At 65.0% G+C, this 26,605-nt stretch overlaps 2 protein-coding genes across 3 annotated transcripts; one reads left to right on the top strand and one right to left on the bottom strand.

The window, feature by feature from the left end:
• Positions 1-743: 743 nt before the first annotated feature.
• EXOSC4 (exosome component 4) lies at positions 744-3,928 on the bottom strand. Of its 2 annotated transcripts, none has more exons than XM_062638396.1 (3): positions 3,710-3,928; positions 3,134-3,337; positions 744-1,137 (listed from the first exon to the last, which is right to left on the bottom strand). In XM_062638396.1, exons 1-3 carry the CDS (start codon positions 3,878-3,880, stop codon positions 784-786), a joined length of 729 nt encoding a protein of 242 aa, XP_062494380.1. In that variant the 5' UTR covers positions 3,881-3,928; the 3' UTR covers positions 744-783. The 2 variants fall into 2 exon arrangements, with proteins under 2 accessions (XP_062494380.1, XP_062494381.1); XM_062638397.1 differs by having other exon boundaries at positions 3,809-3,923.
• A 284-nt stretch (positions 3,929-4,212) lies between these two features.
• On the top strand, positions 4,213-24,642 carry LOC134173912 (5-oxoprolinase-like; the record flags this gene model as incomplete). Its single annotated transcript, XM_062638398.1, has 20 exons — positions 4,213-4,460; positions 4,965-5,156; positions 6,133-6,247; positions 6,319-6,442; positions 6,839-7,034; positions 7,504-7,669; positions 8,438-8,576; positions 8,669-8,736; positions 10,185-10,492; positions 10,565-10,677; positions 11,292-11,462; positions 11,969-12,106; positions 16,266-16,404; positions 16,852-16,964; positions 18,555-18,706; positions 18,819-18,979; positions 20,352-20,453; positions 20,527-20,701; positions 22,880-23,064; positions 24,493-24,642. Coding segments are annotated over exons 1-20 (3,090 nt in total), but the record flags the coding sequence as incomplete, so codon positions are not given.
• Positions 24,643-26,605: the final 1,963 nt, after the last annotated feature.

Below are 26,605 nucleotides of genomic sequence, written 5' to 3'. Positions count from 1 at the left end.
GATGCCGTGGGAAGTGGAAGTAGGGCCGGGAAGGAGAGGGGTGGGGGCAGAACCACACTACATCACCACCTGATGGTCCACAGGGGCCCGGTACTGGACCCCATGGAGCCGCATCCAGCCCCATGGCCCCGGGGCAGGACCCCCCCCACCCAGTCCCACGCAGCCCCATGGCTCTGGTAGACTGTGACACACAGCACAGGGTCCGTAGAGTGGCACAGAACACACGGCACGCCGTGGGGCACAGGATGCGTGGCACATGGTCACACATCGCCGGCACACGGTTTGTGGGGCACACGGCACAGTACATCACACATGGCTGGCACACGGCACAGTACATCACACATGGCTGGCACATGGCACAGTACATAACACATGGCTGGCACACGGCACAGTACATCACACATGGCCGGCACACGGTTTGTGTGGCACACAGCACAGTACATAACACATGGCTGGCACATGGCACAGTACATCACACATGGCTGGCACACGGCACAGTACATCACACATGGCCGGCACACGGCACAGTACATAACACATGACCAGCACACGGCACAGTACATCACACATGCCTGGCACACGTCCCATGTCAGCTGCCACGATGGCCCTGCCACAGGCACTGCTGCAGGTCCCAGTCCGGCACCTGGCACACGCGCCCCAGCTCACGTCCCCATCCCCAGCACCCAGGACACAGCCCATGGCCCCAGCCCTTTATTGACCCCGTGCTCCCGCCACGGCCCGGCCCGTGCCATGCAGCGCGTGGCACACGTCCCCGTGCCCGCGTCAGGCGGTGCCGTGGCTCTCGCGCAGGCGCTGCCGCAGCTCCCGGTCCAGCGCGTGGTGCAGCGCGCGGCAGCCGGCGGTGGCCGCATCCAGCACCGGCTCCAGGCGCTCGCGGGGCAGGCGGGCGCTGAGCTGCAGCAGCGCCAGGAGCCCCGAGGCCGGCAGCAGCGCCAGCGCCAGCCCTGGCCCCGCCGCCGCCTCCTCGGCCCCGCTGGGGTCTGCCAGCGCCGTGTCCTCGGCCAGCGCGGCCGAGCTGGCGCACACCATGTCCCGCAGCGGGATCCCCGCGTCCAGCACCGCCAGCGCTGCCGCCGTGGTGCCGGCACAGCAGTGCCCTCCGTCTGCCTGCAGCACCTGTGGGGACACGGGGATGTCAGCGTGGGGATGTGGTACAGGGACATGGGACAGGGACAGGGATACAGGGGCGGGGATACAGGGACATGGCACAGGGACATGGCACAGGGACACAGAACATGGTACAGGGACACAGAACATGGTACAGGGACATGGTACAGGGACATAGAACATGGATACAGGGACAGGGACACAGGGACATGGCACAGGGACACAGAACATGGATACAGGGACACTGAACTTGGATACAGGGACACAGAACATGGGTACAGGGATACAGGGACACAGAACATGGATACAGGCACACAGAACATGGGTACAGGGACATGGCATAGGGACACAGAACATGGGGACAGGGATACAGGGACACAGAACTTGGATACAGGGACAGGGACACAGGGACATGGCATAGGGATACAGAACATGGGTACAGGGATACAGGGACATGGTACAGGGACACAGAACATGGATACAGGCACACAGAACATGGGTACAGGGACATGGCATAGGGACACAGAACATGGGGACAGGGATACAGGAACACAGAACTTGGATACAGGGACAGGGATACAGGGACACAGAACATGGGTACAGGGATACAGGGACACAGAACATGGATACAGGCACACAGAACATGGGTACAGGGACATGGCATAGGGACACAGAACATGGGGACAGGGATACAGGGACACAGAACCTGGATACAGGGACAGGGACACAGGGACATGGCATAGGGATACAGAACATGGGTACAGGGATACAGGGTCAGGGATACAGGGACATGGTACAGGGACACAGAACATGGATACAGGCACATAGAACATGGGTACAGGGACATGGCATAGGGACACAGAACATGGGGACAGGGATACAGGGACACAGAACTTGGATACAGGGACAGGGACACAGGGACATGGCATAGGGATACAGAACATGGGTACAGGGATACAGGGACATGGTACAGGGACACAGAACATGGATACAGGCACACAGAACATGGGTACAGGGACATGGCATAGGGACACAGAACATGGGGACACGGATACAGGGACACAGAACTTGGATACAAGGACAGGGATATAGGGACACAGAACATGGGTACAGGGACAGGGATACAGGGACATAGCACAGGGACACAGAACATGGGTACAGGGACATGGCACAGGGACACAGAACATGGGTACAGGGATACAGGGACACAGGGACAGCGATACAGGAACATGGCACAAGGACACAGAACATGGGTACAGGGACATGCCATGGTGCCTGCACAGCAGTGCCCCCAGCCGCCTGCAGCACCCGCAGGCACGGGGACATCAGCACAGGGACACAGCACACATGCGGCACACGGCACATAGCTTGGACCACGGCCCGTGGTGTGACACATGGACACAACAAGGACATGGAACATGGCACAAGGACACAGCACACGGCACAGGGACATGGAACCGGCATGCGGTGCAGGGACACAGCACACGTGACACATGGCACACGTGACACATGATGCGTGGCACGGCCTGGAGCACACAGTGTGGCACCCAGCACAGTGCCATCAGCCTCACCATCAGCGCCGTGCCCCCCAGTGTTCCCCCCCAGTTCTCCCATGACCCTGCCACGGTCCCTCCCATCTCCCCTTATCATCCCCCCCGTTTCCCTCCCCTATGTCCCAATGTCCCCTGCCATGTACCCCCCAACGTCCCCCCACTATTCTCCCCAATGCTCCAAACAATATCCTGACAATGTCATGCCCCTATGTCCCCCCAATATCCCTATGTCCTTCCCCACAGCTCCCCCATGTCCCTCACAGATGTCCCTCAATATCCCTCTCTATGGCCCCCAATGGCCCCCATGTCCTCCCAGTGTCCAAGCTCCATTAACCCCCCACATCCCTCCCTATGCCCCTCCCATGTCCCCCCATGTCCCCCCATGTCCACCCCACATCTCCCCACGTCCCTCCCATGTCCCCCCACGTCCCCCCCGTGCCCCCCCGCGGTACCTGCACGTAGACGTCGATCTGGGAGCGCGGGAAGAGCTGCGTGAGGACGGCGGCCTCGAGGCTCTGCTGCAGCTGCAGCGCCAGCTCCGCGCTGCGCCGGTCCCCGTGCGGCCGCCGCCGCTCGGCCGAGCTGAAAGCGGCCAGGCTGAACCGGCAGTTGAGCACCGCGCGCTCGGGCAGCGCCTTCCCGCGGGGGCCGCGCACCTGAGACCGGCACCGGGGCAGGCGTCAGCGGGGGAGCACGGAAGGGACCGGGAGGGAAGGGGGACACGGGGATGGGGGGCACGGACAGGAAGGGGGATGCGCAGGAGGCAGAGGCACCGAGGAAGGAGCGAGGGGAACCGGAGGTACCGGGGATAAACGGGGCGAGGGGGGACCCGGCGGAACGGGGCGGGGGAACAGGACAGGAGGGAGCGGAGGGGCCCGGAGAAGACGGGGAAGACCAGGGGGGGTCCTGGGGAAGGAGCAGGGTCAATGGGGGCCGCTGGGAGCAAAGGGACCCGGGGAGCCGGGGCCCCGGGAGATGCGGAGGGGAGCGGGGGAGGACCCGCGGCCGCGCTGCCCGTGCCCGCTGACCTCGTGCGGGCCGTAGACCACGGCCAGGGCCTTGGTGTTGCCCTGCTCGATGTAGGCGGAGCCGTCGGCCTGCGCGAACAGCCCGAGCCGGGCCCGCACCTTCCGGATCTCCCCGGGCCGGCGCCCGTCGGCGCGGAACCCCTCATCCGACAGCAGCTCCGCCGCCGCCATCGCGCCGCGCGCTTCCGGCCGGGGCGCGCCCCTTCCGCGACAGGCCACGCCCCCCTCCGGGGAGGCCACGCCCCCTCGGCTGCGGCCCCGGGTGAGGCCGCCTGACGAAGCCACGCCTCCATGAGAAACGTCACTCAGAGGCCACGCCCCCGCGCTGTTCGAGCCGCGCCCCCATAGGTGACATCACCCGTGAGGCCACGCCCCCAGAGCGGACGACCCCGTTAGGACACGCCCCCAGGCCAGGCGCCCCCCTCTGAGGCCACGCCCCTCGAGCAGACGCCCCCCTCTGAGGCCACGCCCCCCGTGGCCGGTGAACGGAGCCGGAGCCGGAGCCGAGCGGAGCCGAACCGAGCCGAACCGAGCCGAGCCGAGCCCCCGGTGCCCGGAGCCGTCCCCCATGGCTGCCGAGGGCCCCGTGCCCGGCCCCGCCGGGTTCCAGTTCGCCATCGACCGCGGCGGGACCTTCACGGACGTGTTCGCTCGCTGCCCCGGCGGCCGCGTCCGCGTCCTCAAGCTGCTCTCCGAGGACCCGGCCTACGCAGACGCGCCCACCGAGGGCATCCGCCGCGTCCTGGAGGAGGTGCGGCCCCGACGGCTCCGAGACGGCGCCGGGACCCCCGGGGCCCTTCTCTTGGGGCCCTTCCCTGCCACACTCCCGGGACCCCACCCCCCGGGACCCTTCCTCGGGACCCCTCCGGGACCCCTTTGGGAGCCCCCCCGGACACTCCGGGACCCCCCGGACCCCCGGCACCTCCCGGGACCCGCCAGTGGAGCACCCCCGGGATCCCCCCAGCACTTCCCCAGGAGCCCCCGATGCCCCCTGGCACCTCTTTGGGACCCCCCCCAGGACCCCTCATGACCTTCTTGGACCCCCCTCCCGGAATTCCCTTTGGGACGCTCCTGGGACAACCCGGATGCCCCCCAGGATCTCCCCCTACACCCTCCCCGCTGGGGCCCCCGGTGGTGCTGAGGGTCTGCAATGGTGCTGGGAGTCCCTGCGGGTCCATGGGATTTGGGGTCCCGGCGGCTCCATGTGGCTGAGGCTCCCCGGCGGCTCCGCGGTGCTGAGGTGCCGGTGCCGCAGGAGCTGGGGGTGCCCCTGCCCCGGGAGCAGCCGCTGGACGCGGCCGGTATCGAGTGGATCCGGATGGGGACCACGGTGGCCACCAACGCGCTGCTGGAGCGCCGGGGCGAGCGCGTGGCGCTGCTGGTGACCCGCGGCTTCCGCCACCTCCTGCACATCGGCACCCAGGCGCGGCCGCGCATCTTCGACCTGGTGAGCCCCCGCCGTGCCCCCGCGCTCCCCGGCACCGCCTGCAGCCCCACCGCCGTATCCCGTGACCCAGCCGTGGGGAAGCGCGTCCCCGTGTGACCCCAGCGCTGGCACGTCCCCGTGTGCCCACGGTGTGTCCTCTGCCCACTGCGGACTCCCTTGGTGCTGGTGCTGGGTGCTGCTGGCGCTGCTGCTGGTGCTGGGTGCTGCTGGCGCTGCTGCTGGTGCTGGGTGCTGCGGCGCTGATGCTGGTGCTGGGTGCTGCGGCGCTGATGCTGGTGCTGGGTGCTGCTGGCGCTGCTGCTGGGTGCTGCTGGCGCTGCTGCTGGTGCTGGGTGCTGCGGCGCTGATGCTGGTGCTGGGTGCTGCGGCGCTGATGCTGCTCGTGGCACCGAGTCCCCGTGTCCTATGAGCGCCGCTGGCTTCAAGCCAGCACTGGCCGGGACCCGGCTGCCCCCGGCACGTTCCTCGGCCGCGGTGGTCCCCGCTGCCACCCCGTGTCCCTGTCCCTGTCCCTCCCTCGGTCCCAGTGCCACCCCGTGTCCCTGTCCCTCCCTCGGTCCCGGTGCCACGCCGTGTCCCTGTCCCTCCCTCGGTCCCGGTGCCGCCGGTGCCACCCCGTGTCCCTGTCCCTGTCCCTCCCTCGGTCCCGGTGCCGCCGGTGCCACCCCGTGTCCCTGTCGCTCCCTCGGCCCCGGTGCCGCCGGTGCCACCCCGTGTCCCTGTCGCTCCCTCGGTCCCGGTGCCACGCCGTGTCCCTGTCCCTCCCTCGGTCCCGGTGCCGCCGGTGCCACCCCGTGTCCCTGTCGCTCCCTCGGCCCCGGTGCCGCCGGTGCCACCCCGTGTCCCTGTCGCTCCCTCGGTCCCGGTGCCACGCCGTGTCCCTGTCCCTCCCTCGGTCCCGGTGCCGCCGGTGCCACCCCGTGTCCCTGTCGCTCCCTCGGCCCCGGTGCCGCCGGTGCCACCCCGTGTCCCGCAGGCGGTGGCGGTGCCCGAGGTGCTGTACGAGGAGGTGATCGAGGTGGACGAGCGGCTCATCCCGCTCCAGCCGCGCTGCCGCCTCCCGGGCACAGAGTCGCTCCCGGTGCTCCAAGGTACGGGCAGGCCCCGGGGGGGGGCGGTCCCGGCGCGGGGCCCCCCCTCACCCGGTCCCTGCTGTTCCCAGGATCCATGGGGGTGTCGCTGGTGCTGCAGCGGCCGCTGGAGCTCTCGGCGCTGCGGCGGGAGCTGGAGGGGGTGCGGGACCGCGGCATCCGCAGCCTGGCCGTGCTGCTGCTGCACTCCTACGCGTGAGGCGGGGGAGCCCCAGGGGGGCTGGGGGGCCCAGTGGTGTTTGGGGGGGCTGGTGGGTTTGGGGGGATCCCTGGTGAGCTTTTAGGGCCCGGGGGGGGCGGGGCAGGAGGATTTTTGGGGGTCCCGTTGGGGTTTGGTGAGCTCCTGGTGCGGTTTGTGGGGCTCTGTTAGGTTCTGGGGGTTCCAGTGGGTACTGGTGGGGTTTGGGGTCCCCACTGGGGTTTTGGGGAGCCCTGGGATGGTTTGGGGTTCCCGGTTGTGCCTCTGGTGGGCATTGGGGTGGTTCTGGTTGGGTTCTGGGGGCTCCCGGTGAGGTTTTGGGGCTCCCATTGGGGTTCGGGAGGCTCTGGTGGGTTCTGGGGCGTCCCCGGTGCCCATCGCGGTCCCCGCAGGTGGCCGGGCCATGAGCAGCGAGTGGCGGCGCTGGCGCGGGAGCTGGGCTTCGAGCACGTGTCGCTGTCCTCGGCCGTGGCGCCCATGGTGCGCGCGGTGCCGCGCGGCTTCACCGCCTGCGCCGATGCCTACCTGAGCCCCTGCATCCAGCGGTACCTGCACGGCTTCCGCGCCGGCTTCCGGCACCGCCTGCAGGTGAGGGCACAGGGACCCCCCCGGGACTGCCCAGGACACCCCCGGACACCGCCCTGTGATACCCCCCTGGGACACCCAGCACTGCCCTAGGCACCCTGTAACACCCCTCCATGGGCACCCATCACCCTGTGACCTCCCCATGGGCGCCCATCACATCGGGACCCTGCCATGAGCACCCGTTACCCATCACACCTCCATAGACATCTATCCAGCTGGGACCTCCCCAGTGGCACCCATCCCACCATGGCCACCCCACTGGCACCCATCCCACCCTCCGTGGCACCCCTCACTCCCCATAAGCGTCCGTTACACTGCGACCCCCCATGGGCACATGTGCACTACGGACACCTATTACCCATCATACCTCCATGGGTACCCATCCAATTGGGACCCCCCTTCCCCTCATGACACCCTATGAGACCCCATCCCACCCTATGGGCACCCACGCCACCCATGCCCCCCTGCGCAGGGGGTGCCGGTGCTGTTCATGCGCTCGGACGGGGGCCTCACGCCGATGGAGAAGTTCTCCGGTGCCAGCTCCATCCTGTCGGGCCCGGCCGGCGGCGTTGTTGGCTACGCCATGACCACGTACGACCACGGTGACGGCACACCCGTCATAGGCTTTGACATGGGAGGTGAGCCCATGCACCGGCACCCGTGGGGGCCACCATGGGACAGGGTGGGCACAGAGCCCCGTGGGTGCTGCGCGGTGTCACCCGCAGCGGGGACGGTCACTGGTGCTGTCCCTCGGGCCTCGGTGTTGTTCAGTGCCTCCATTGAGGGGTGAGGGGATCGGGGCACCTGAGGTGGCACCAGGCTGGGTGGGAGCATCTCCAGAGGGATCCGTGGGGTGAGGCCATGGGATGAAGGTCAACAGGCAAAGTGCCGGGTCCTGCCCTCGGGCCACAGCAGCCCCAGGGAACACTGAATCCTTAGGGAAGAGTGGCCGGAAACTGCTCATGGAACAGGGCCTGGGGTGGCGGAGCTGAACGTGAGCAGGAGCCTGTGCCCACGGCAGCCACATCCCGGCTGGAGCAGCACCAGGGCGGCAGCGGGGCCAGGGCAGGGGTTGAGCCCCTGCACCGGGCACCGGGGAGGCTGCACCTCGGATCCTGTGCTCGGCTCCGGGCCCCTCACTGCAAGAGAGACCTTGAGGTGCTGGAGTGGGGCCGGGGAAGGGAATGGAGCTGGAGCAGGGCCTGGAGCACAGGGGTGATGGGGAAGGGCTGAGGGACCTGGGGGGTTCAGATGGAGATGTTGGCACCTGGGGACATGGGTTAGTGGTGGCCTCGGCAGTGCTGGGAACGGTTGGACTGGGTGAGCTTCAAGGTCTCTTCCAACCTGGCTGACCCCGTGCCTCCATGGTTCCCTGGCTCCATGGTTCCATGCTGCTCCCTCCGCAGGCACCTCCACCGACGTCAGCCGCTATGCCGGTGAGTACGAGCACGTCTTCGAGGCCACCACCGCCGGTGTCACCATCCAGGCGCCGCAGCTCGACATCAACACGGTGGCGGCCGGCGGCGGCTCCCGGCTCTTCTTCAGGTGGGTGCCAGCCCCAGCACCCATGAGCGCCGTGGACGTGGCCATGGACGAGCCTGGTTTGGTGGAGCTGCCTCCTTGTGTCTCCTCTTCAGGTCTGGGCTCTACGTGGTTGGCCCTGAGTCAGCCGGTGCCCACCCCGGCCCCGCGTGTTACCGCAAGGGTGAGCGCCGTGGACACGTGGGGATGGGAATCGGCTGGGCAGGGGAAAGGATGAGGATGGGATTGGGAGGGGATGCGGCCAGTGCTGTGCTCGCCACCCATCACCATTGTGGTTTAGGGGGTCCATTGACCACCATCAACGCTTAGAGGGACCATTGACCATCCCCATCATGTCCGTTGACCATCACCGTCATGGTTTAGGGTATCCACTGACTACCACCATCATGGTTTAGGGGGTCCTTTGACCATCTCCATCACAGTTTAGGGTATCCACTGACTACCACCATCATGGTTTAGGGGGTCCATTGACCATCCCCATCACAGTTTAGGGTATCCACTGACTACCACCATCATGGTTTAGGGGGTCCTTTGACCATCTCCATCACAGTTTAGGGTATCCACTGACTACCACCATCATGGTTTAGGGGGTCCATTGACCATCCCCATCACGGTTTAGGGTATCCACTGACTACCACCATCATGGTTTAGGGGGTCCTTTGACCATCTCCATCACAGTTTAGGGTATCCACTGACTACCACCATCATGGTTTAGGGGGTCCATTGACCATCCCCATCACAGTTTAGGGTATCCACTGACTACCACCGTCATGGTTTAGGGGGTCCATTGACCATCCCCATCATGGTTTAGGGTATCCGCTGACTACCACCATCATGGTTTAGGGGGTCCATTGACCATCCCCATCACAGTTTAGGGTATCCACTGACTACCACCATCATGGTTTAGGGGGTCCATTGACCATCCCCATCACAGTTTAGGGTATCCACCGACTACCACCATCATGGTTTAGGGTTTCCATTGACCATCCCCATCACAGTTTAGGGTATCCGCTGACTACCACCATCATGGTTTAGGGGGTCCATTGACCATCCCCATCACGGTTTAGGGTATCCACTGACTACCACCATCATGGTTTAGGGTATCCACTGACTACCACCATCATGGTTTAGGGGGTCCATTGACCATCCCCATCATGGTTTAGGGTATCCACTGACTACCACCATCATGGTTTAGGGTTTCCATTGACCATCCCCATCACGGTTTAGGGTATCCACTGACTACCACCATCATGGTTTAGGGTATCCACTGACTACCACCATCATGGTTTAGGGGGTCCATTGACCATCCCCATCACGGTTTAGGGTATCCACTGACTACCACCATCATGGTTTAGGGGGTCCATTGACCATCCCCATCATGGTTTAGGGTATCCGCTGACTACCACCATCATGGTTTAGGGGGTCCATTGACCATCCCCATCACGGTTTAGGGTATCCGCTGACTACCACCATCATGGTTTAGGGGGTCCATTGACCATCCCCATCATGGTTTAGGGTATCCACCGACTACCACCATCATGGTTTAGGGTTTCCATTGACCATCCCCATCACGGTTTAGGGTATCCACTGACTGCCACCATCATGGTTTAGGGGGTCCATTGACCATCACTGATGCCAACCTCTGCCTCGGCCGCCTCCTTCCTGAGTACTTCCCACGGATCTTTGGCCCCGGCGAGGACCAGCCCCTGTGCCGGGACACGGTGGCACAGGCGTTCCAAGCCATGGCCGCCGACATCGCCGCCTTCACCGCCAGCACCGCCGGTGACACCAGCACCAGCGCCACCAGTGCCCCCGCCACCCCCAGTGCCCCACAGCCCCTGTCAGTGGAGGAGGTGGCCATGGGCTTCGTGCGTGTGGCCAATGAAGCCATGTGCCGGCCCATCCGCGCCCTCACGCAGGTTGGTGGCCATGGGGGGTGTTGGGGGTTCCCGGCGTTCCCGGTGTCACCATGGGCTCTGTGTCCCTCCCAGGCCCGAGGCCATGACACTGCCCGGCACGTGCTGGCGTGTTTCGGGGGCGCCGGGGGGCAGCACGCGTGTGCCATTGCCCGCGCCCTTGGCATGAGCCGTGTCTTCATCCACAGGTACCCCCTGGGGGGGTGGAGAACCCCCACTGGGTGACACGGGGTGGGGGGGGGATGTCCCCGGTCCCCAGGTGGCTGGGTGGGATTGGAGGGTCCTGGTGCCCCATGGAGATGGGTTGGGCTGTTCTGGTTCCACATGGAGAAGGGGTGGGGGGTCCCTATGGAGATGGGGTTGGGGGGCTCCTGGATCCCTATGGAGATGGGGTTTGTGGGGTCCTGGTTTCCCAAGGTGGAGACCATTGCTCTGTTTTGGGGTCCCCATGTCCTGTGTCCCCATGCCCAGGCACAGTGGGGTGCTCTGGCTGGTTTTGGGGTGCTATTTCCCATATCCCCATGTCCCCGTCCCATGTCCCCATGCAGGCACAGTAAGGTGGCCATGGCTGCTTTTGGGGTGCCCATGGCCATGTTTTGGGGTTCCATGTCCCCATGCAGGCACAACAGGGTTCTATGGCTGTTTTGGGGTCCCATGTCCCCCTGTCCTCCAGGCACAATGGGCTGCTCTGGCTCTGTTTTGGGGTCTCTGTTTTGTGGTGCCCCCCAGGCACAGCGGGGTGCTCTGGACGGGTTTGGGATGCTGTGGGTGGCTTTGGGGTGCCATATCCCATGTCCCCCAGGCACAGCGGGCTGCTGTCGGCCGTGGGGCTGGCGCTGGCGGATGTGGTGCACGAGGCACAGGCTCCCTGTGCCCTTCCCTACGCTCCCGACTCCTTCCCACACCTGGACCGGCGCATCCAGGAGCTGGAGCAGGAATGCCGGGATGTGCTGCAGGAGCAGGGCTTCAGCCTGTGAGCATGGGCACTGGGCACAGGGGGACAGCATGGGGATATGGAGATAAAGGGATGGGGATGGGATGGATGGAGTTTGGGATCGGTGGAGATGGATGAAGATGGACCTGGGAATGGGAGCATGGCATGGGGATGAGATGGAGATGGGGTGGGACATGATGAGGATAGGGGGATGAGATAGGTATATGGGGATGAGATAGGGATATGGGGATGGAGATGGGATGGGAATGGCTGGAGCCAGGGATGGGATGGAGGAGGGGACGAGGCTGAGTTCATGGGGAAGGGATCAGATGGGGATAGAGATGGGAATTGAACAGGATGGAGATGGGTTAGATGGGAACGTGGGGGTGGAGATGGGATTGAGGTGAATGGAGATGGGATGGGGATGGAGATGGACATAGGGATGGGATAGGGATGGAATGGGAATGCGATGGGGCCATGGCAATGGTGGCAGGGGGACGGGGCCGGGGCCGGGGGTGACGAGCGGTGCCGGGGCTGTGCCGCAGGGAGCAGATCCGCACGGAATCCTTCCTACACCTGCGCTATGAAGGCACCGACTGCGCCCTCATGTGCTCGGCCAAGGGGCACCCGGCCACCGCCGGCTCCTGCCGCGCCGGGGACTTCCTCAGCGCCTTCACCAGCCGGTGCGGCCCGAGCGGGACCCAGCCCAGTGCCATGATCCCCATCCCAGTGCCGTGATCCCCAGCCCAGTGCCGTGATCCCCATCCCAGTGCCGTGATCCCCAGCCCAGTGCCGTGATCCCCACCCCAGTGCCGTGATCCCCAGCCCAGTGCCGTGATCCCCACCCCAGTGCCGTGATCCCCATCCCAGGGCCAAGATCCCCATCCCAGTGCCGTGATCCCCAGCCCAGTGCCAAGATCCCCATCCCAGTGCCGTGATCCCCATCCCAGTGCCGTGATCCCCATCCCAGTGCCGTGATCCCCATCCCAGGGCCGTGATCCCCACCCCAGTGCCTTGATCCCCATCCCAGTGCCAAGATCCCCATCCCAGTGCCGTGATCCCCAGCCCAGGGCCGTGATCCCCAGCCCAGGGCCGTGATCCCCAGCCCAGTGCCAAGATCCCCAGCCCAGTGCCGTGATCCCCAGCCCAGGGCCGTGATCCCCAGCCCAGTGCCGTGATCCCCACCCCAGTGCCGTGATCCCCAGCCCAGGGCCGTGATCCCCAGCCCAGTGCCAAGATCCCCAGCCCAGGGCCGTGATCCCCATCCCAGTGCCGTGATCCCCACCCCAGTGCCGTGATCCCCATCCCAGGGCCAAGATCCCCATCCCAGTGCCGTGATCCCCAGCCCAGTGCCAAGATCCCCATCCCAGTGCCGTGATCCCCATCCCAGTGCCGTGATCCCCATCCCAGGGCCGTGATCCCCACCCCAGTGCCTTGATCCCCATCCCAGTGCCAAGATCCTTGTCCCAGTGCCGTGATCCCCAGCCCAGGGCCGTGATCCCCAGCCCAGGGCCGTGATCCCCAGCCCAGTGCCAAGATCCCCAGCCCAGTGCCGTGATCCCCAGCCCAGGGCCGTGATCCCCAGCCCAGTGCCAAGATCCCCAGCCCAGTGCCGTGATCCCCAGCCCAGGGCCGTGATCCCCAGCCCAGTGCCGTGATCCCCATCCCAGTGCCGTGATCCCCATCCCAGTGCCAAGATCCCCAGCCCAGTGCCAAGATCCCCATCCCAGTGCCCTGATCCCCATCCCAGTGCCGTGATCCCCACCCCAGTGCCTTGATCCCCATCCCAGTGCCAAGATCCTTGTCCCAGTGCCGTGATCCCCGTCCCAGTGCCAAGATCCCCAGCCCAGTGCCGTGATCCCCAGCCCAGTGCCGTGATCCCCAGCCCAGTGCCGTGATCCCCAGCCCAGTGCCGTGATCCCCACCCCAGTGCCGTGATCCCCATCCCAGGGCCAAGATCCCCATCCCAGAGCCGTGATCCCCATCCCAGTGCCGTGATCCCCATCCCAGAGCTGTGATCCCCATCCCAGTGCCAAGATCCCCAGCCCAGTGCCAAGATCCCCAGCCCAGGGCCGTGATCCCCATCCCAGTGCCGTGATCCCCACCCCAGTGCCGTGATCCCCATCCCAGTGCCGTGATCCCCATCCCAGTGCCGTGATCCCCAGCCCAGTGCCAAGATCCCCATCCCAGTGCCGTGATCCCCATCCCAGTGCCGTGATCCCCATCCCAGTGCCGTGATCCCCATCCCAGTGCCGTGATCCCCAGCCCAGTGCCGTGATCCCCATCCCAGGGCCGTGATCCCCACCCCAGTGCCTTGATCCCCATCCCAGTGCCAAGATCCCCATCCCAGTGCCGTGATCCCCAGCCCAGGGCCGTGATCCCCAGCCCAGGGCCGTGATCCCCAGCCCAGTGCCAAGATCCCCAGCCCAGTGCCGTGATCCCCAGCCCAGGGCCGTGATCCCCAGCCCAGTGCCAAGATCCCCAGCCCAGTGCCGTGATCCCCAGCCCAGGGCCGTGATCCCCAGCCCAGTGCCAAGATCCCCACCCCAGTGCCGTGATCCCCATCCCAGTGCCGTGATCCCCATCCCAGTGCCAAGATCCCCAGCCCAGTGCCAAGATCCCCATCCCAGTGCCCTGATCCCCATCCCAGTGCCGTGATCCCCACCCCAGTGCCTTGATCCCCATCCCAGTGCCAAGATCCTTGTCCCAGTGCCGTGATCCCCGTCCCAGTGCCAAGATCCCCAGCCCAGTGCCGTGATCCCCAGCCCAGTGCCGTGATCCCCAGCCCAGTGCCAAGATCCCCATCCCAGTGCCGTGATCCCCAGCCCAGTGCCAAGATCCCCAGCCCAGGGCCGTGATCCCCATCCCAGTGCCGTGATCCCCACCCCAGTGCCGTGATCCCCATCCCAGGGCCAAGATCCCCATCCCAGTGCCGTGATCCCCAGCCCAGTGCCAAGATCCCCATCCCAGTGCCGTGATCCCCATCCCAGTGCCGTGATCCCCATCCCAGTGCCGTGATCCCCATCCCAGGGCCGTGATCCCCAGCCCAGTGCCGTGATCCCCATCCCAGGGCCGTGATCCCCACCCCAGTGCCTTGATCCCCATCCCAGTGCCAAGATCCCCATCCCAGTGCCGTGATCCCCAGCCCAGGGCCGTGATCCCCAGCCCAGGGCCGTGATCCCCAGCCCAGTGCCAAGATCCCCAGCCCAGTGCCGTGATCCCCAGCCCAGTGCCGTGATCCCCAGCCCAGTGCCAAGATCCCCAGCCCAGTGCCGTGATCCCCAGCCCAGGGCCGTGATCCCCAGCCCAGTGCCAAGATCCCCACCCCAGTGCCGTGATCCCCATCCCAGTGCCGTGATCCCCATCCCAGTGCCAAGATCCCCAGCCCAGTGCCAAGATCCCCATCCCAGTGCCCTGATCCCCATCCCAGTGCCGTGATCCCCACCCCAGTGCCTTGATCCCCATCCCAGTGCCAAGATCCTTGTCCCAGTGCCGTGATCCCCGTCCCAGTGCCAAGATCCCCAGCCCAGTGCCGTGATCCCCAGCCCAGTGCCGTGATCCCCAGCCCAGTGCCAAGATCCCCAGCCCAGTGCCGTGATCCCCATCCCAGTGCCCTGATCCCCATCCCAGTGCCGTGATCCCCATCCCAGTGCCCTGATCCCCATCCCAGGGCCAAGATCCCCAGCCCAGTGCCCTGATCCCCATCCCAGTGCCGTGATCCCCAGCCCAGTGCCGTGATCCCCATCCCAGTGCCGTGATCCCCATCCCAGTGCCCTGATCCCCATCCCAGAGCCAAGATCCCCATCCCAGAGCCGTGATCCCCACCCCAGTGCCCTGATCCCCATCCCAGAGCCAAGATCCCCATCCCAGAGCCGTGATCCCCACCCCAGTGCCGTGATCCCCATCCCAGTGCCGTGATCCCCACCCCAGTGCCAAGATCCCCATCCCAGTGCTGTGATCCCCATCCCAGTGCCGTGATCCCCATCCCAGTGCCGTGATCCCCATCCCAGGGCCGTGATCCCCAGCCCAGTGCCGTGATCCCCATCCCAGGGCCGTGATCCCCATCCCAGTGCCGTGATCCCCATCCCAGTGCCAAGATCCCCATCCCAGTGCCGTGATCCCCAGCCCAGTGCCGTGATCCCCAGCCCAGTGCCGTGATCCCCAGCCCAGGGCCGTGATCCCCATCCCAGTGCCGTGATCCCCACCCCAGTGCCTTGATCCCCATCCCAGTGCCAAGATCCTTGTCCCAGTGCCGTGATCCCCATCCCAGTGCCAAGATCCCCAGCCCAGTGCCGTGATCCCCAGCCCAGTGCCAAGATCCCCAGCCCAGTGCCGTGATCCCCATCCCAGTGCCCTGATCCCCATCCCAGTGCCGTGATCCCCATCCCAGTGCTGTGATCCCCATCCCAGGGCCGTGATCCCCATCCCAGAGCTGTGATCCCCAGCCGAGTGCCGTGATCCCCATCCCAGTGCCGTGATCCCCATCCCAGTGCCGTGATCCCCATCCCAGTGCCAAGATCCCCATCCCAGTGCCAAGATCCCCATCCCAGTGCCAAGATCCCCATCCCAGTGCCGTGATCCCCATCCCAGTGCCGTGATCCCCAGCCCAGTGCCAAGATCCCCATCCCAGTGCCAAGATCCCCATCCCAGTGCCCTGATCCCCATCCCAGTGCCGTGATCCCCATCCCAGTGCCGTGATCCCCATCCCAGTGCCGTGACCCCCACCCCAGAGCCGCGGTTCCCATCTCAAGTCCCAGTCCCTGATCCCGGCAGCCGATCCCGTTCCTCCCCGGGCCGGGGCCGGGGCCGGGGCCGGTCCCGTCCCAGCTGCGCCCCCCGCAGGTACCGGCTGGAGTTCGGGTTCACGATCCCGGACCGGGCCGTGCTCGTGGATGACGTCCGGGTGCGCGGCACCGGCTCCAGCGGCAGCAGCGCCCGGAGCCCCCTGAGCCCCAGCGGGGAACCCCCCCCCGTGGAGACGGTGGGGACGGGGGGAACGGGGGGGGGAACTGGGGCAGGGGGATGGGGGGGGGACGGGGGGGGCAGAGGGGTGGAGGGGACAAGGGGGGGCGAGGGGATGGAGGGGACAAGGGAGACCAAAGAGATTGGAGGGGAGAAGGGGGCAAGGGGGGAAACGGGGGACAGGAAGGACGGGGGGAAACGAGGGGGATGGGGGTGACCAGGGGGTGACCGGGGCAACAGGGGAGCCTGGGGGAAAGAGGAGGACTGGGGGGCACAGGGGGCGACAGGGAGGGAAGGGGGGAACAGAGGAGAACAGGGAGGGAAGGGGGGGGACAAAGAACAGGGGGACAAGGGAAAAGGATGGGGGGAATGGGGGAGGCCGTGGGGGATAGAGGGCTCCAGGAGGGTCGGGGGGACCCCGGGAGCCAGGGGTGTCCCAGTGGTGACGTGCTGGGGGGTCCCACAGGTGACGCGGTGCTACTTCGAGGAGGGGTACATGGACACCCCCGTGTTCCTGCTGCAGGCGCTGGCCTGTGACCACAGCATCCCCGGGCCAGCCATCATCATCGACAGCAACAGGTGGGGACCCCGGGGGGACAAAGGGGACCCCAGGGGACAGTGGGGACTGCGGGGGGACACAGCAGGACCGTGGGGGACAGCAGGATCGTGGGGGACAGCAGGATCATGGGGGACAGCAGGATCATGGGGGACAGCAGGATCATGGGGGGACAGCAGGATCGTGGGGGACAGCAGGACCGTGGGGGGACAGCAGGATCCTGGGGGGAGAGCAGGATCATGGGGGGACAGCAGGATCGTGGGGGACAGCAGGACCGTGGGGGACAGCAGGATCATGGGGGGACAGCAGGATCGTGGGGGACAGCAGGACCGTGGGGGGACAGCAGGATCGTGGGGGACAGCAGGATCATGGGGGGACAGCAGGATCATGGGGGACAGCAGGATCGTGGGGGGACAGCAGGACCGTGGGGGGACAGCAGGATCGTGGGGGACAGCAGGACCGTGGGGGGACAGCAGGATCATGGGGGGACAGCAGGATCGTGGGGGACAGCAGGACCGTGGGGGGACAGCAGGATCGTGGGGGGACAGCAGGATCGTGGGGGACAGCAGGATCGTGGGGGACAGCAGGATCATGGGGGGAGAGCAGGATCATGGGGGGACAGCAGGATCGTGGGGGACAGCAGGACCGTGGGGGACAGCAGGATCATGGGGGGACAGCAGGACCATGGGGGACAGCAGGATCGTGGGGGACAGCAGGATCATGGGGACAGCAGGATCGTGGGAGACAGCAGGATCGTGGGGGACAGCAGGATCATGGGGGACAGCAGGACTGTGGGGGACAGCAGGACTGTGGGGGGACAGCAGGATAGTGGGGACAGCAGGATCATGGGGGGACAGCAGGATCATGGGGGACAGCAGGATCATGGGGGACAGCAGGATCATGGGGGGACAGCAGGATCATGGGGACAGCAGCATCGTGGGGGACAGCAGGATCATGGGGACAGCAGGATCGTGGGGGACAGCAGGATCATGGGGGACAGCAGGATCGTGGGGGACAGCAGGATTGTTGGGGGACAGCAGGATCATGGGGGACAGCAGGATCGTGGGGGGACAGCAGGATCGTGGGGGACAGCAGGATCATGGGGGGACAGCAGGATTGTGGGGGGACAGCAGGATCATGGGGACAGCAGGATCGTGGGGGACAGCAGGATCATGGGGGACAGCAGGATCGTGGGGGGACAGCAGGATCATGGGGGACAGCAGGATCGTGGGGGACAGCAGGATCATGGGGACAGCAGGATCGTGGGGGGACAGCAGGATCATGGGGGACAGCAGGATCGTGGGGGGACAGCAGGATCCCCAAGGAGCTCATGGGAACCCCAGGGAGACACTGGGGACCCCGAGGGATGGTGGGACCCCGGGGGTAGTGGGGACCAAGGAGCTGGTGGGGACCTTCAGAAGCCAGAAGGACCCCAGGGGGCAGTGGGGACCCCAAGGAGCTGGTGGGAGCCCCGTGGGGATGGTGGAACCCCAAGGAGCCGTGGGGACAGCCATGGTGGAACCCTGGGGTCCTGGGGAGCTGCTGGGACCTCAGGAGAGCCCCAAGGAGGTGGTGGGGACCCGGGGCAGCCGCTGACCCTCAGCCTCCCGCAGCACCATCGTGGTGGAACCGGGCTGCACCGCCAGCATCACCCGCTTCGGTGACATCTCCATCGCCGTGGGGTCGGTGGCCCCACGCCCCATCGGCCCCCAGCTCGACCCCGTGCAGCTCTCCATCTTCTCCCACCGTTTCATGAGCATCGCAGGTGTGGGGCAGGGGCAGTGTGGGGCTGGGGGGGGGTTAGTGTGGGGCCGGCAGGGCTCCGTGGGGCTCTATGGGGCAGGAGCCGGCTCCCGAGGGTCCCGTGTCCCCCGCAGAGCAGATGGGCCGCATCCTGCAGCGCACGGCCATCTCCACCAACATCAAGGAGCGCCTGGACTTCTCCTGCGCGCTCTTCGGGCCGGATGGGGGGCTCGTGTCCAACGCGCCCCACATCCCCGTGCACCTCGGCGCCATGCAGGAGGCCGTCCAGTTCCAGGCAGGGGCTCCGGGACAGCAGGGAGATGGCAGGACCCCGGGGAGGCAATGGGGACCCTGGGGAGATGGTGGGGACACCAGGGAGCCAGGAGGACCCCAAAGAGCTTTGGAGTCCCTGGGGAGATGGCGGGACCCCAAAGAGCTGGTGGGACCCCAAGGAAGTGGTGGGACCCCAAAGAGCTGGTGGGACCCCAAAGAACTGGTGGGACCCCAAACAACTGGTGGGACCCCAAGGAGCTGGTGGGACCCCAAGGAAGTGGTGGGACCCCAAGGAACTGGTGGGACCCCAAGGAAGTGGTGGGACCCCAAGGAGCTGGTGGGACCCCAAAGAACTGGTGGGACCCCAAGGAGCTGGTGGGACCCCAAGGAAGTGGTGGGACCCCAAGGAACTGGTGGGACCCCAAGGAAGTGGTGGGACCCCAAGGAGCTGGTGGGACCCCAAGGAAGTGGTGGGACCCCAAGGAAGTGGTGGGACCCCAAGGAACTGGTGGGACCCCAAGGAGCTGGTGGGACCCCAAGGAAGTGGTGGGACCCCAGGCAGCTGATTGGGATCCCATGAAGCCAGAAGCACCCTGGGGAGCTGGAAATGTGGTGGGGATGGGGAGGACGTGATGGTGAGGACATGGTGGGGATGGCAGTGCCGTGCTGCTGGTGGAGACATGGTGGGGATGCTATGGGGATGGTGAGGACATGGTGGTGGTGCCGTGTTGCTGGTGGGGATGCTATGGGGATGCTATGGGGATGCTATGGGGATGGTGAGGACACGGTGGCAGTGCTGTATTGCTGGTGGGGATGCTATGGGGATGCTATGGGGATGGTGAGGACACGGTGGCAGTGCTGTATTGCTGGTGAGGATGCTATGGGGATGCTATGGGGATGCTATGGGGATGGTGAGGACACGGTGGCAGTGCTGTATTGCTGGTGGGGATGCTATGGGGATGCTATAGGGATGCTATGGGGATGGTGAGGACACGGTGGCAGTGCTGTATTGCTGGTGGGGATGCTATGGGGATGCTATGGGGATGGTGAGGACACGGTGGCAGTGCTGTATTGCTGGTGGGGATGCTATGGGGATGCTATGGGGATGCTATGGGGATGGTGAGGACACGGTGGTTGTGCCATGTTGCTGGTGGGGATGCTATGGGGATGCTATGGGGATGCTATGGGGATGGTGAGGACACGGTGGCAGTGCTGTATTGCTGGTGGGGATGCTATGGGGATGCTATGGGGATGCTATGGGGATGGTGAGGACACGGTGGCAGTGCTGTATTGCTGGTGGGGATGCTATGGGGATGCTATGGGGATGGTGAGGACACGGTGGCAGTGCCGTGCTGCTCCTGGGACACGCTGAGCCCTTGGAGGTGCCGCAACAGATCCGGAACCTGGGTGAGGACCTGCGGGACGGGGACGTGATCCTGAGCAACCACCCGTGTGCAGGGGGCAGCCACCTGCCCGACCTCACCGTCATCACCCCGGTGAGCAGGGTCCCCCCCCGGCGGCGCCAGGACCCCCCCGGGACCACCGCGCTCACCCCCGGCGCTGCCCCAGGTCTTCTGGCCGGGCATCCCCAGCCCCGTGTTCTTCGTGGCCAACCGCGGGCACCACGCGGACATCGGCGGCAGCACCCCCGGCTCGATGCCCCCCCACTCCAAGACGCTGCGGGAGGAAGGAGCCGTCTTCATCTCCTTCAAGCTGGTCAAGGACGGGGTGTTCCAGGAGGAGGGTGCGTCCGCGCCGGCGTCGTGGGGGGAGCAGTGGGCACTCGGTGGGGACGATGGACACGGGGATGTGGTGGGGATGTGGTGGGGATGGTTGGGATGTGGTGGGGATGTGGTGGGGATGGTTGGGATGTGGTGGGGATGGTTGGGATGTGGTGGGGATGTGGTGGGGATGGTTGGGATGTGGTGGGGATGTGGTGGGGATGGTGGGGATGTGGTGGGGGTGTGGTGGGGATGTGGTGGGGATGGTTGGGATGTGGTGGGGATGTGGTGGGGGTGGCTGGGATGTGGTGGGGATGTGGTGGGGGTGGTTGGGATGTGGTGGGGATGGTTGGGATGTGGTGGGGATGTGGTGGGGATGGTTGGGATGTGGTGGGGGTGTGGTGGGGATGTGGTGGGGATGGTGGGGATGTGGTGGGGATGTGGTGGGGGTGGCTGGGATGTGGTGGGGATGTGGTGGGGGTGGTTGGGATGTGGTGGGGATGGTTGGGATGTGGTGGGGATGTGGTGGGGATGTGGTGGGGATGGTGGGGATGTGGTGGGGATGGTTGGGATGTGGTGGGGATGGTTGGGATGTGGTGGGGATGGTTGGGATGTGGTGGGGATGTGGTGGGGGTGTGGTGGGGATGTGGTGGGGGTGTGGTGGGGATGTGGTGGGGATGTGGTGGGGGTGGCTGGGATGTGGTGGGGATGTGGTGGGGGTGGTTGGGATGTGGTGGGGATGGTTGGGATGTGGTGGGGATGTGGTGGGGGTGGTTGGGATGTGGTGGGGATGTGGTGGGGATGTGGTGGGGATGGTTGGGATGTGGTGGGGATGGTTGGGATGTGGTGGGGATGTGGTGGGGATGTGGTGGGGATGGTTGGGATGTGGTGGGGGTGGTTGGGATGTGGTGGGGATGGTTGGGATGTGGTGGGGATGGTTGGGATGTGGTGGGGATGTGGTGGGGATGGTTGGGATGTGGTGGGGATGTGGTGGGGATGTGGTGGGGATGGTTGGGATGTGGTGGGGATGGTTGGGATGTGGTGGGGATGTGGTGGGGATGTGGTGGGGATGGTTGGGATGTGGTGGGGGTGGTTGGGATGTGGTGGGGATGGTTGGGATGTGGTGGGGATGTGGTTGGGATGTGGTGGGGATGGTTGGGATGTGGTGGGGATGGTGGGGGTGGTGGGGATGTGGTGGGGATGGTTGGGATGTGGTGGGGATGGTTGGGATGTGGTGGGGATGTGGTGGGGGTGGTTGGGATGTGGTGGGGATGGTTGGGATGTGGTGGGGATGGTTGGGATGTGGTGGGGATGTGGTGGGTGTGGTTGGGATGTGGTGGGGATGGTTGGGATGTGGTGGGGGTGGTTGGGATGTGGTGGGGACGTGGTGCAAACAATAGTGACAGGGTGGGGACATGGTGGGGATGTGGGGAGGATGGTTGTGATGTGGTGGGGATGGTTGGGATGTGGTGGGGATGTGGTGGGGACAATGGAGACGTGGTGATGTAATGGGGACACAATGGGGATGGTGGGGACACGGTGGGGACAATGGGGACATGGTGAGGATGTGGTGAGGATGTAATGGGGACAATGGGGATGGTGGGGACACGGTGGGGACAATGGGGATGTAGAAGGATGAGAGGGATGTGGTGAGGTTGATGCGGACATGGTGGGGACGTGGTGGGGATACCGTAGGGATGGCGGGGACATGGGATGGAAGGGACATGGTAGGGATAATGGGGAAAGGACGGTGGGGACACGGTGAGGACATGATAGGGATGGCGGGGATGTGGTGGTGGCACGGTGGGGACACAGTGGGGATGGTGGGGATGGTGGGGACGGTGGGACAGCAGCAGTGCAGTGAGGGCGGTGGGGGCATGGTGGAGATGATGGGGACACGGTGGGGATGGTGGGGATGGTGGGGATGGTGGGACAGCGGCGGTGCAGTGAGGGCGGTGGGGGCATGGTGGAGATGACGGGGACACGGTGGGGATGGTGGGGATGGTGGGACAGCGGAGACGCAGTGAGGGCGGTGGGGACATGGTGGAGATGACGGGGACACGGTGAGGACGGTGGGGGTGCGGTGGGGACAGTGGGGGTGTGATGGGGTAGTTGGGACCCGGTGGTGACGCGCTAGGGCCGCGGTGGTGGATCGTGCCGCGGCGGTGCCGGCGGTGGGTGACGCGGCTCTGTCCCCGCAGCGGTGGCCGCGGCGCTGCACGCCCCGGGGCAGGTCCCGGGCTGCAGTGGGACACGGAACCTGCGTGACAACGTGTCGGACCTGCGCGCGCAGGTGGCCGCCAACCGCGCCGGCGCTGAGCTGGTGACGGCGCTGATCCGGCAGCACGGGCTCAGCACCGTGCAGGGCTACATGCGGCACGTCCAGGTGCGGCTGTGACACATGTCACATGACACACGTCACGTGTCACACACGTGTCACGTGTCCCTGATGCAGGAAACAGTGGAGTACTGCGTTTGGGACATGTCACATGTCACACGTCACATGACACACATCACATGTCACACACATGTTCCCCGCCAGGGCACAGCGGAGCGCTGCGTTCGGGAACGACACATGTCACATGTCACACGTCACACGTCACATGTCACACGTCACACGTCACATGTCGCACGTCATATGTCACACACATGTTCCCCGCCAGGACACAGCGGAGCGCTGTGTTTGGGACATGTCACACATCACATGTCACATGTCACACATCACATGACACATGTCACATGTGACACATGTGTGCCCCCAGGACACCGCGGAGCGCTGTGTTCGGGACATGTCACACATCACATGACACATATCACACATCACATGATACATGTCACATGTGACACACGTGTCCCCCAGGACACCGCGGAGTGCTGTGTTCGGGACATGTCACACATCACATGTCACACATCACATGACACATGTCACACATCACATGACACATGTCACATGTGACACACGTGTCCCCCAGGACACCGCGGAGCGCTGTGTTCGGGACATGTCACACATCACACGTCACACATCACATGTCACATGTCACATGTGACACATGTGTCCCCCAGGACACCGCGGAGCGCTGTGTTCGGGACATGACACATGTCACACATCACATGATACATGTCACACATCACATGATACATGTCACATGTGACACACGTGTCCCCCAGGACACCGCGGAGCGCTGTGTTCGGGACATGTTACACATCACGTGTCACACGTTACACATCACATGACACATGTCACATGTGACACACACGTGTCCCCCAGGACACCGCGGAGCGCTGTGTTCGGGACATGTCACACATCACATGTCACACGTTACACATCACATGACACATGTCACATGTGACACACGTGTCCCCCAGGACACCGCGGAGCGCTGTGTTCGGGACATGACACATGTCACACATCACATGTCACACGTCACATGTGACACACGTGTCCCCCAGGACACCGCGGAGCGCTGTGTTCGGGACATGTCACACATCACATGTCACACATCACATGACACATGTCACATGTGACACACGTGTCCCCCAGGACACTGCAGAGCGCTGTGTTCGGGACATGTCACACATCACATGTCACACATCACATGACACATGTCACATGTGACACACGTGTCCCCCAGGACACTGCAGAGCGCTGTGTTCGGGACATGTCACACATCACATGTCACACGTTACACATCACATGACACATGTGACACACGTGTCCCCCAGGACACCGCGGAGCGCTGTGTTCGGGACATGTCACACATCACATGTCACACATCACATGACACATGTCACATGTGACACACGTGTCCCCCAGGACACCGCGGAGCGCTGTGTTCGGGACATGCTCCGAGCCTTCTGGGCGCGCTGGGGCGCGGAGCTGGGGGCCGAGGACGGGCTGGATGATGGGAGCCGCCTGCGGCTGCGCGTGCGGCTGCAGCCCGAGGTGCGGGGGGGGGGGTTTGGGGTTCGGGGTTCAGGGTTCGGGGTGCCGGGGGGGGTGATTTGGGGTTCGGGGTGTGAGAGGGTCGTTTGGGGTTCGGGGTGCTGGGGGGTGGTTTGGGATTCGGGGTGCTGGGGGGGGTTTGGGGTTCGGGGTGCCGGGGGGGGTGATTTGGGGTTCGGGGTGTGGGAGGGTGGTTTGGGGTTCGGGGTGCCGGGGGGGGTGATTTGGGGTTCGGGGTGTGGGAGGGTGGTTTGGGGTTCGGGGTGCTGGGGGGTGGTTTGGGGTTCGGGGTGCTGGGGGGGGTGTGGGGTTCGGGGTGCTGGGGGGTGGTTTGGGATTCGGGGTGCTGGGGGGGTTTGGGGTTCGGGGTGCTGGGGGGGGTTTGGGGTTCAGGGTGCTGGGGGGGTTGGGGTTCGGGGTGCCGGGAGGGTGGTTTGGGGTTCAGGGTGCCGGGGGGGTGGTTTGGGGTTCGGGGTGCTGGGGGGTGTTTTGGGGTTCGGGGTGTGGGAGGGTCGTTTGGGGTTCGGGGTGCTGGGAGGGTGGTTTGGGGTTCAGGGTGCCGGGGGGGTGGTTTGGGGTTCGGGGTGCTGGGAGGGTGGTTTGGGGTTCGGGGTGCTGGGGGTGGTTTGGGATTCGGGGTGCTGGGGGGTGTTTTGGGGTTCGGGGTGTGGGAGGGTGGTTTGGGGTTCGGGGTGCTGGGGGGTGGTTTGGGGTTCGGGGTGCCGGGGGGGTGGTTTGGGGTTCGGGGTGCTGGGGGGGGTTTGGGGTTCGGGGTGCTGGGAGGGTGGTTTGGGGTTCAGGGTGCCGGGGGGGTGGTTTGGGGTTCGGGGTGCCGGGAGGGTGGTTTGGGATTCGGGGTGCCGGGGGGGTGGTTTGGGGTTCGGGGTGCTGGGAGGGTGGTTTGGGGTTCAGGGTGCCGGGGGGGTGGTTTGGGGTTCGGAGTGCTGGGGGGGGTTTGGGGTTCGGGGTGCTGGGAGGGTGGTTTGGGGTTGGGGTGCTGGGGGGGGTTTGGGGTTCGGGGTGCTGGGGGTGGTTTGGGGTTCGGGGTGCTGGGGGGTGATTTGGGGTTCGGGGTGCTGGGAGGATGGTTTGGGACGATGCAGAGGTGTTTGCATGGAGGGTTTGGGGCAGTTTATGGTGCTTTGGGGCAATGAGGGGGGTTTTGGGTGGTTTGGGGGGTTTTGGGGGTGTCTGAGGGTGTTTGGGGTTGTTTGGGAGTTTGGGGGTGTTTGGGATGGGTTTGGGGGGGTTTGGGGGGTTTGGGGGTGTCTGGGGGTGTTTGGGGGTGTCTGGGGGTGTTTGGGCTTTGGGGATGTTTGGGGGTGTTCGAGATGCGTTTGGGGTGTTTGGGGGTCTTTGGGGGTGTTTGGGGGTCTTTGGGGGTGTTTGGGGGGATTGGGGGTGTTTGGGATGGGTTTGGGGTGGTTGGGGTGTTGGTGGGTTTGGGGGGGGTTGGGGTGGTTGGGGGGGTTGGGGGGTTGCGTTGGGCCCTGTCCCCAGGGCAGGGCAATGTTCAATTTCTCAGGTTTTGGGGGTACTTTGGGGCTGTTTGTGGAGGTTTGGGTGCATCTGTGTGTGTTTTGGGGTGGTTTGGGTGCATCTGTGTGTGTTTGGGGGTGGTTTGGGTGCATCTGTGTGTGTTTTGGGTGCTTTGGGTGCATCTGTGTGTGTTTTGGTGCGCTTTGGGTGCATCCGTGTGTGTTTTGTGGAGGTTTGGGTGCATCTGTGTGTGTTTTGGGGTGGTTTGGGTGCATCTGTGTGTGTTTTGGGGTGCTTTGGGTGCATCTGTGTGTGTTTTGGAGTGGTTTGGGTGCATCTGTGTGTGTTTTGGGGTGCTTTGGGTGCATCTGTGTGTGTTTTGGGGTGCTTTGGGTGCATCTGTGTGTGTTTTGGGGTGGTTTGGGTGCATCTGTGTGTGTTTTGGTGTGGTTTGGGTGCATCTGTGTGTGTTTTGGAGTGCTTTGGGTGCATCTGTGTGTGTTTT

Source organism: Pezoporus occidentalis, unplaced genomic scaffold, assembly GCF_034315485.1.
Source record: "Pezoporus occidentalis ecotype Australia unplaced genomic scaffold, CSIRO_AGI_Poc_V1 ctg567, whole genome shotgun sequence".
Taxonomy (NCBI): domain Eukaryota; kingdom Metazoa; phylum Chordata; class Aves; order Psittaciformes; family Psittacidae; genus Pezoporus; species Pezoporus occidentalis.
The sequence above is the reverse complement of the archived record's forward strand: the minus strand, read 5'-3'. Positions and strand labels throughout refer to the sequence as shown.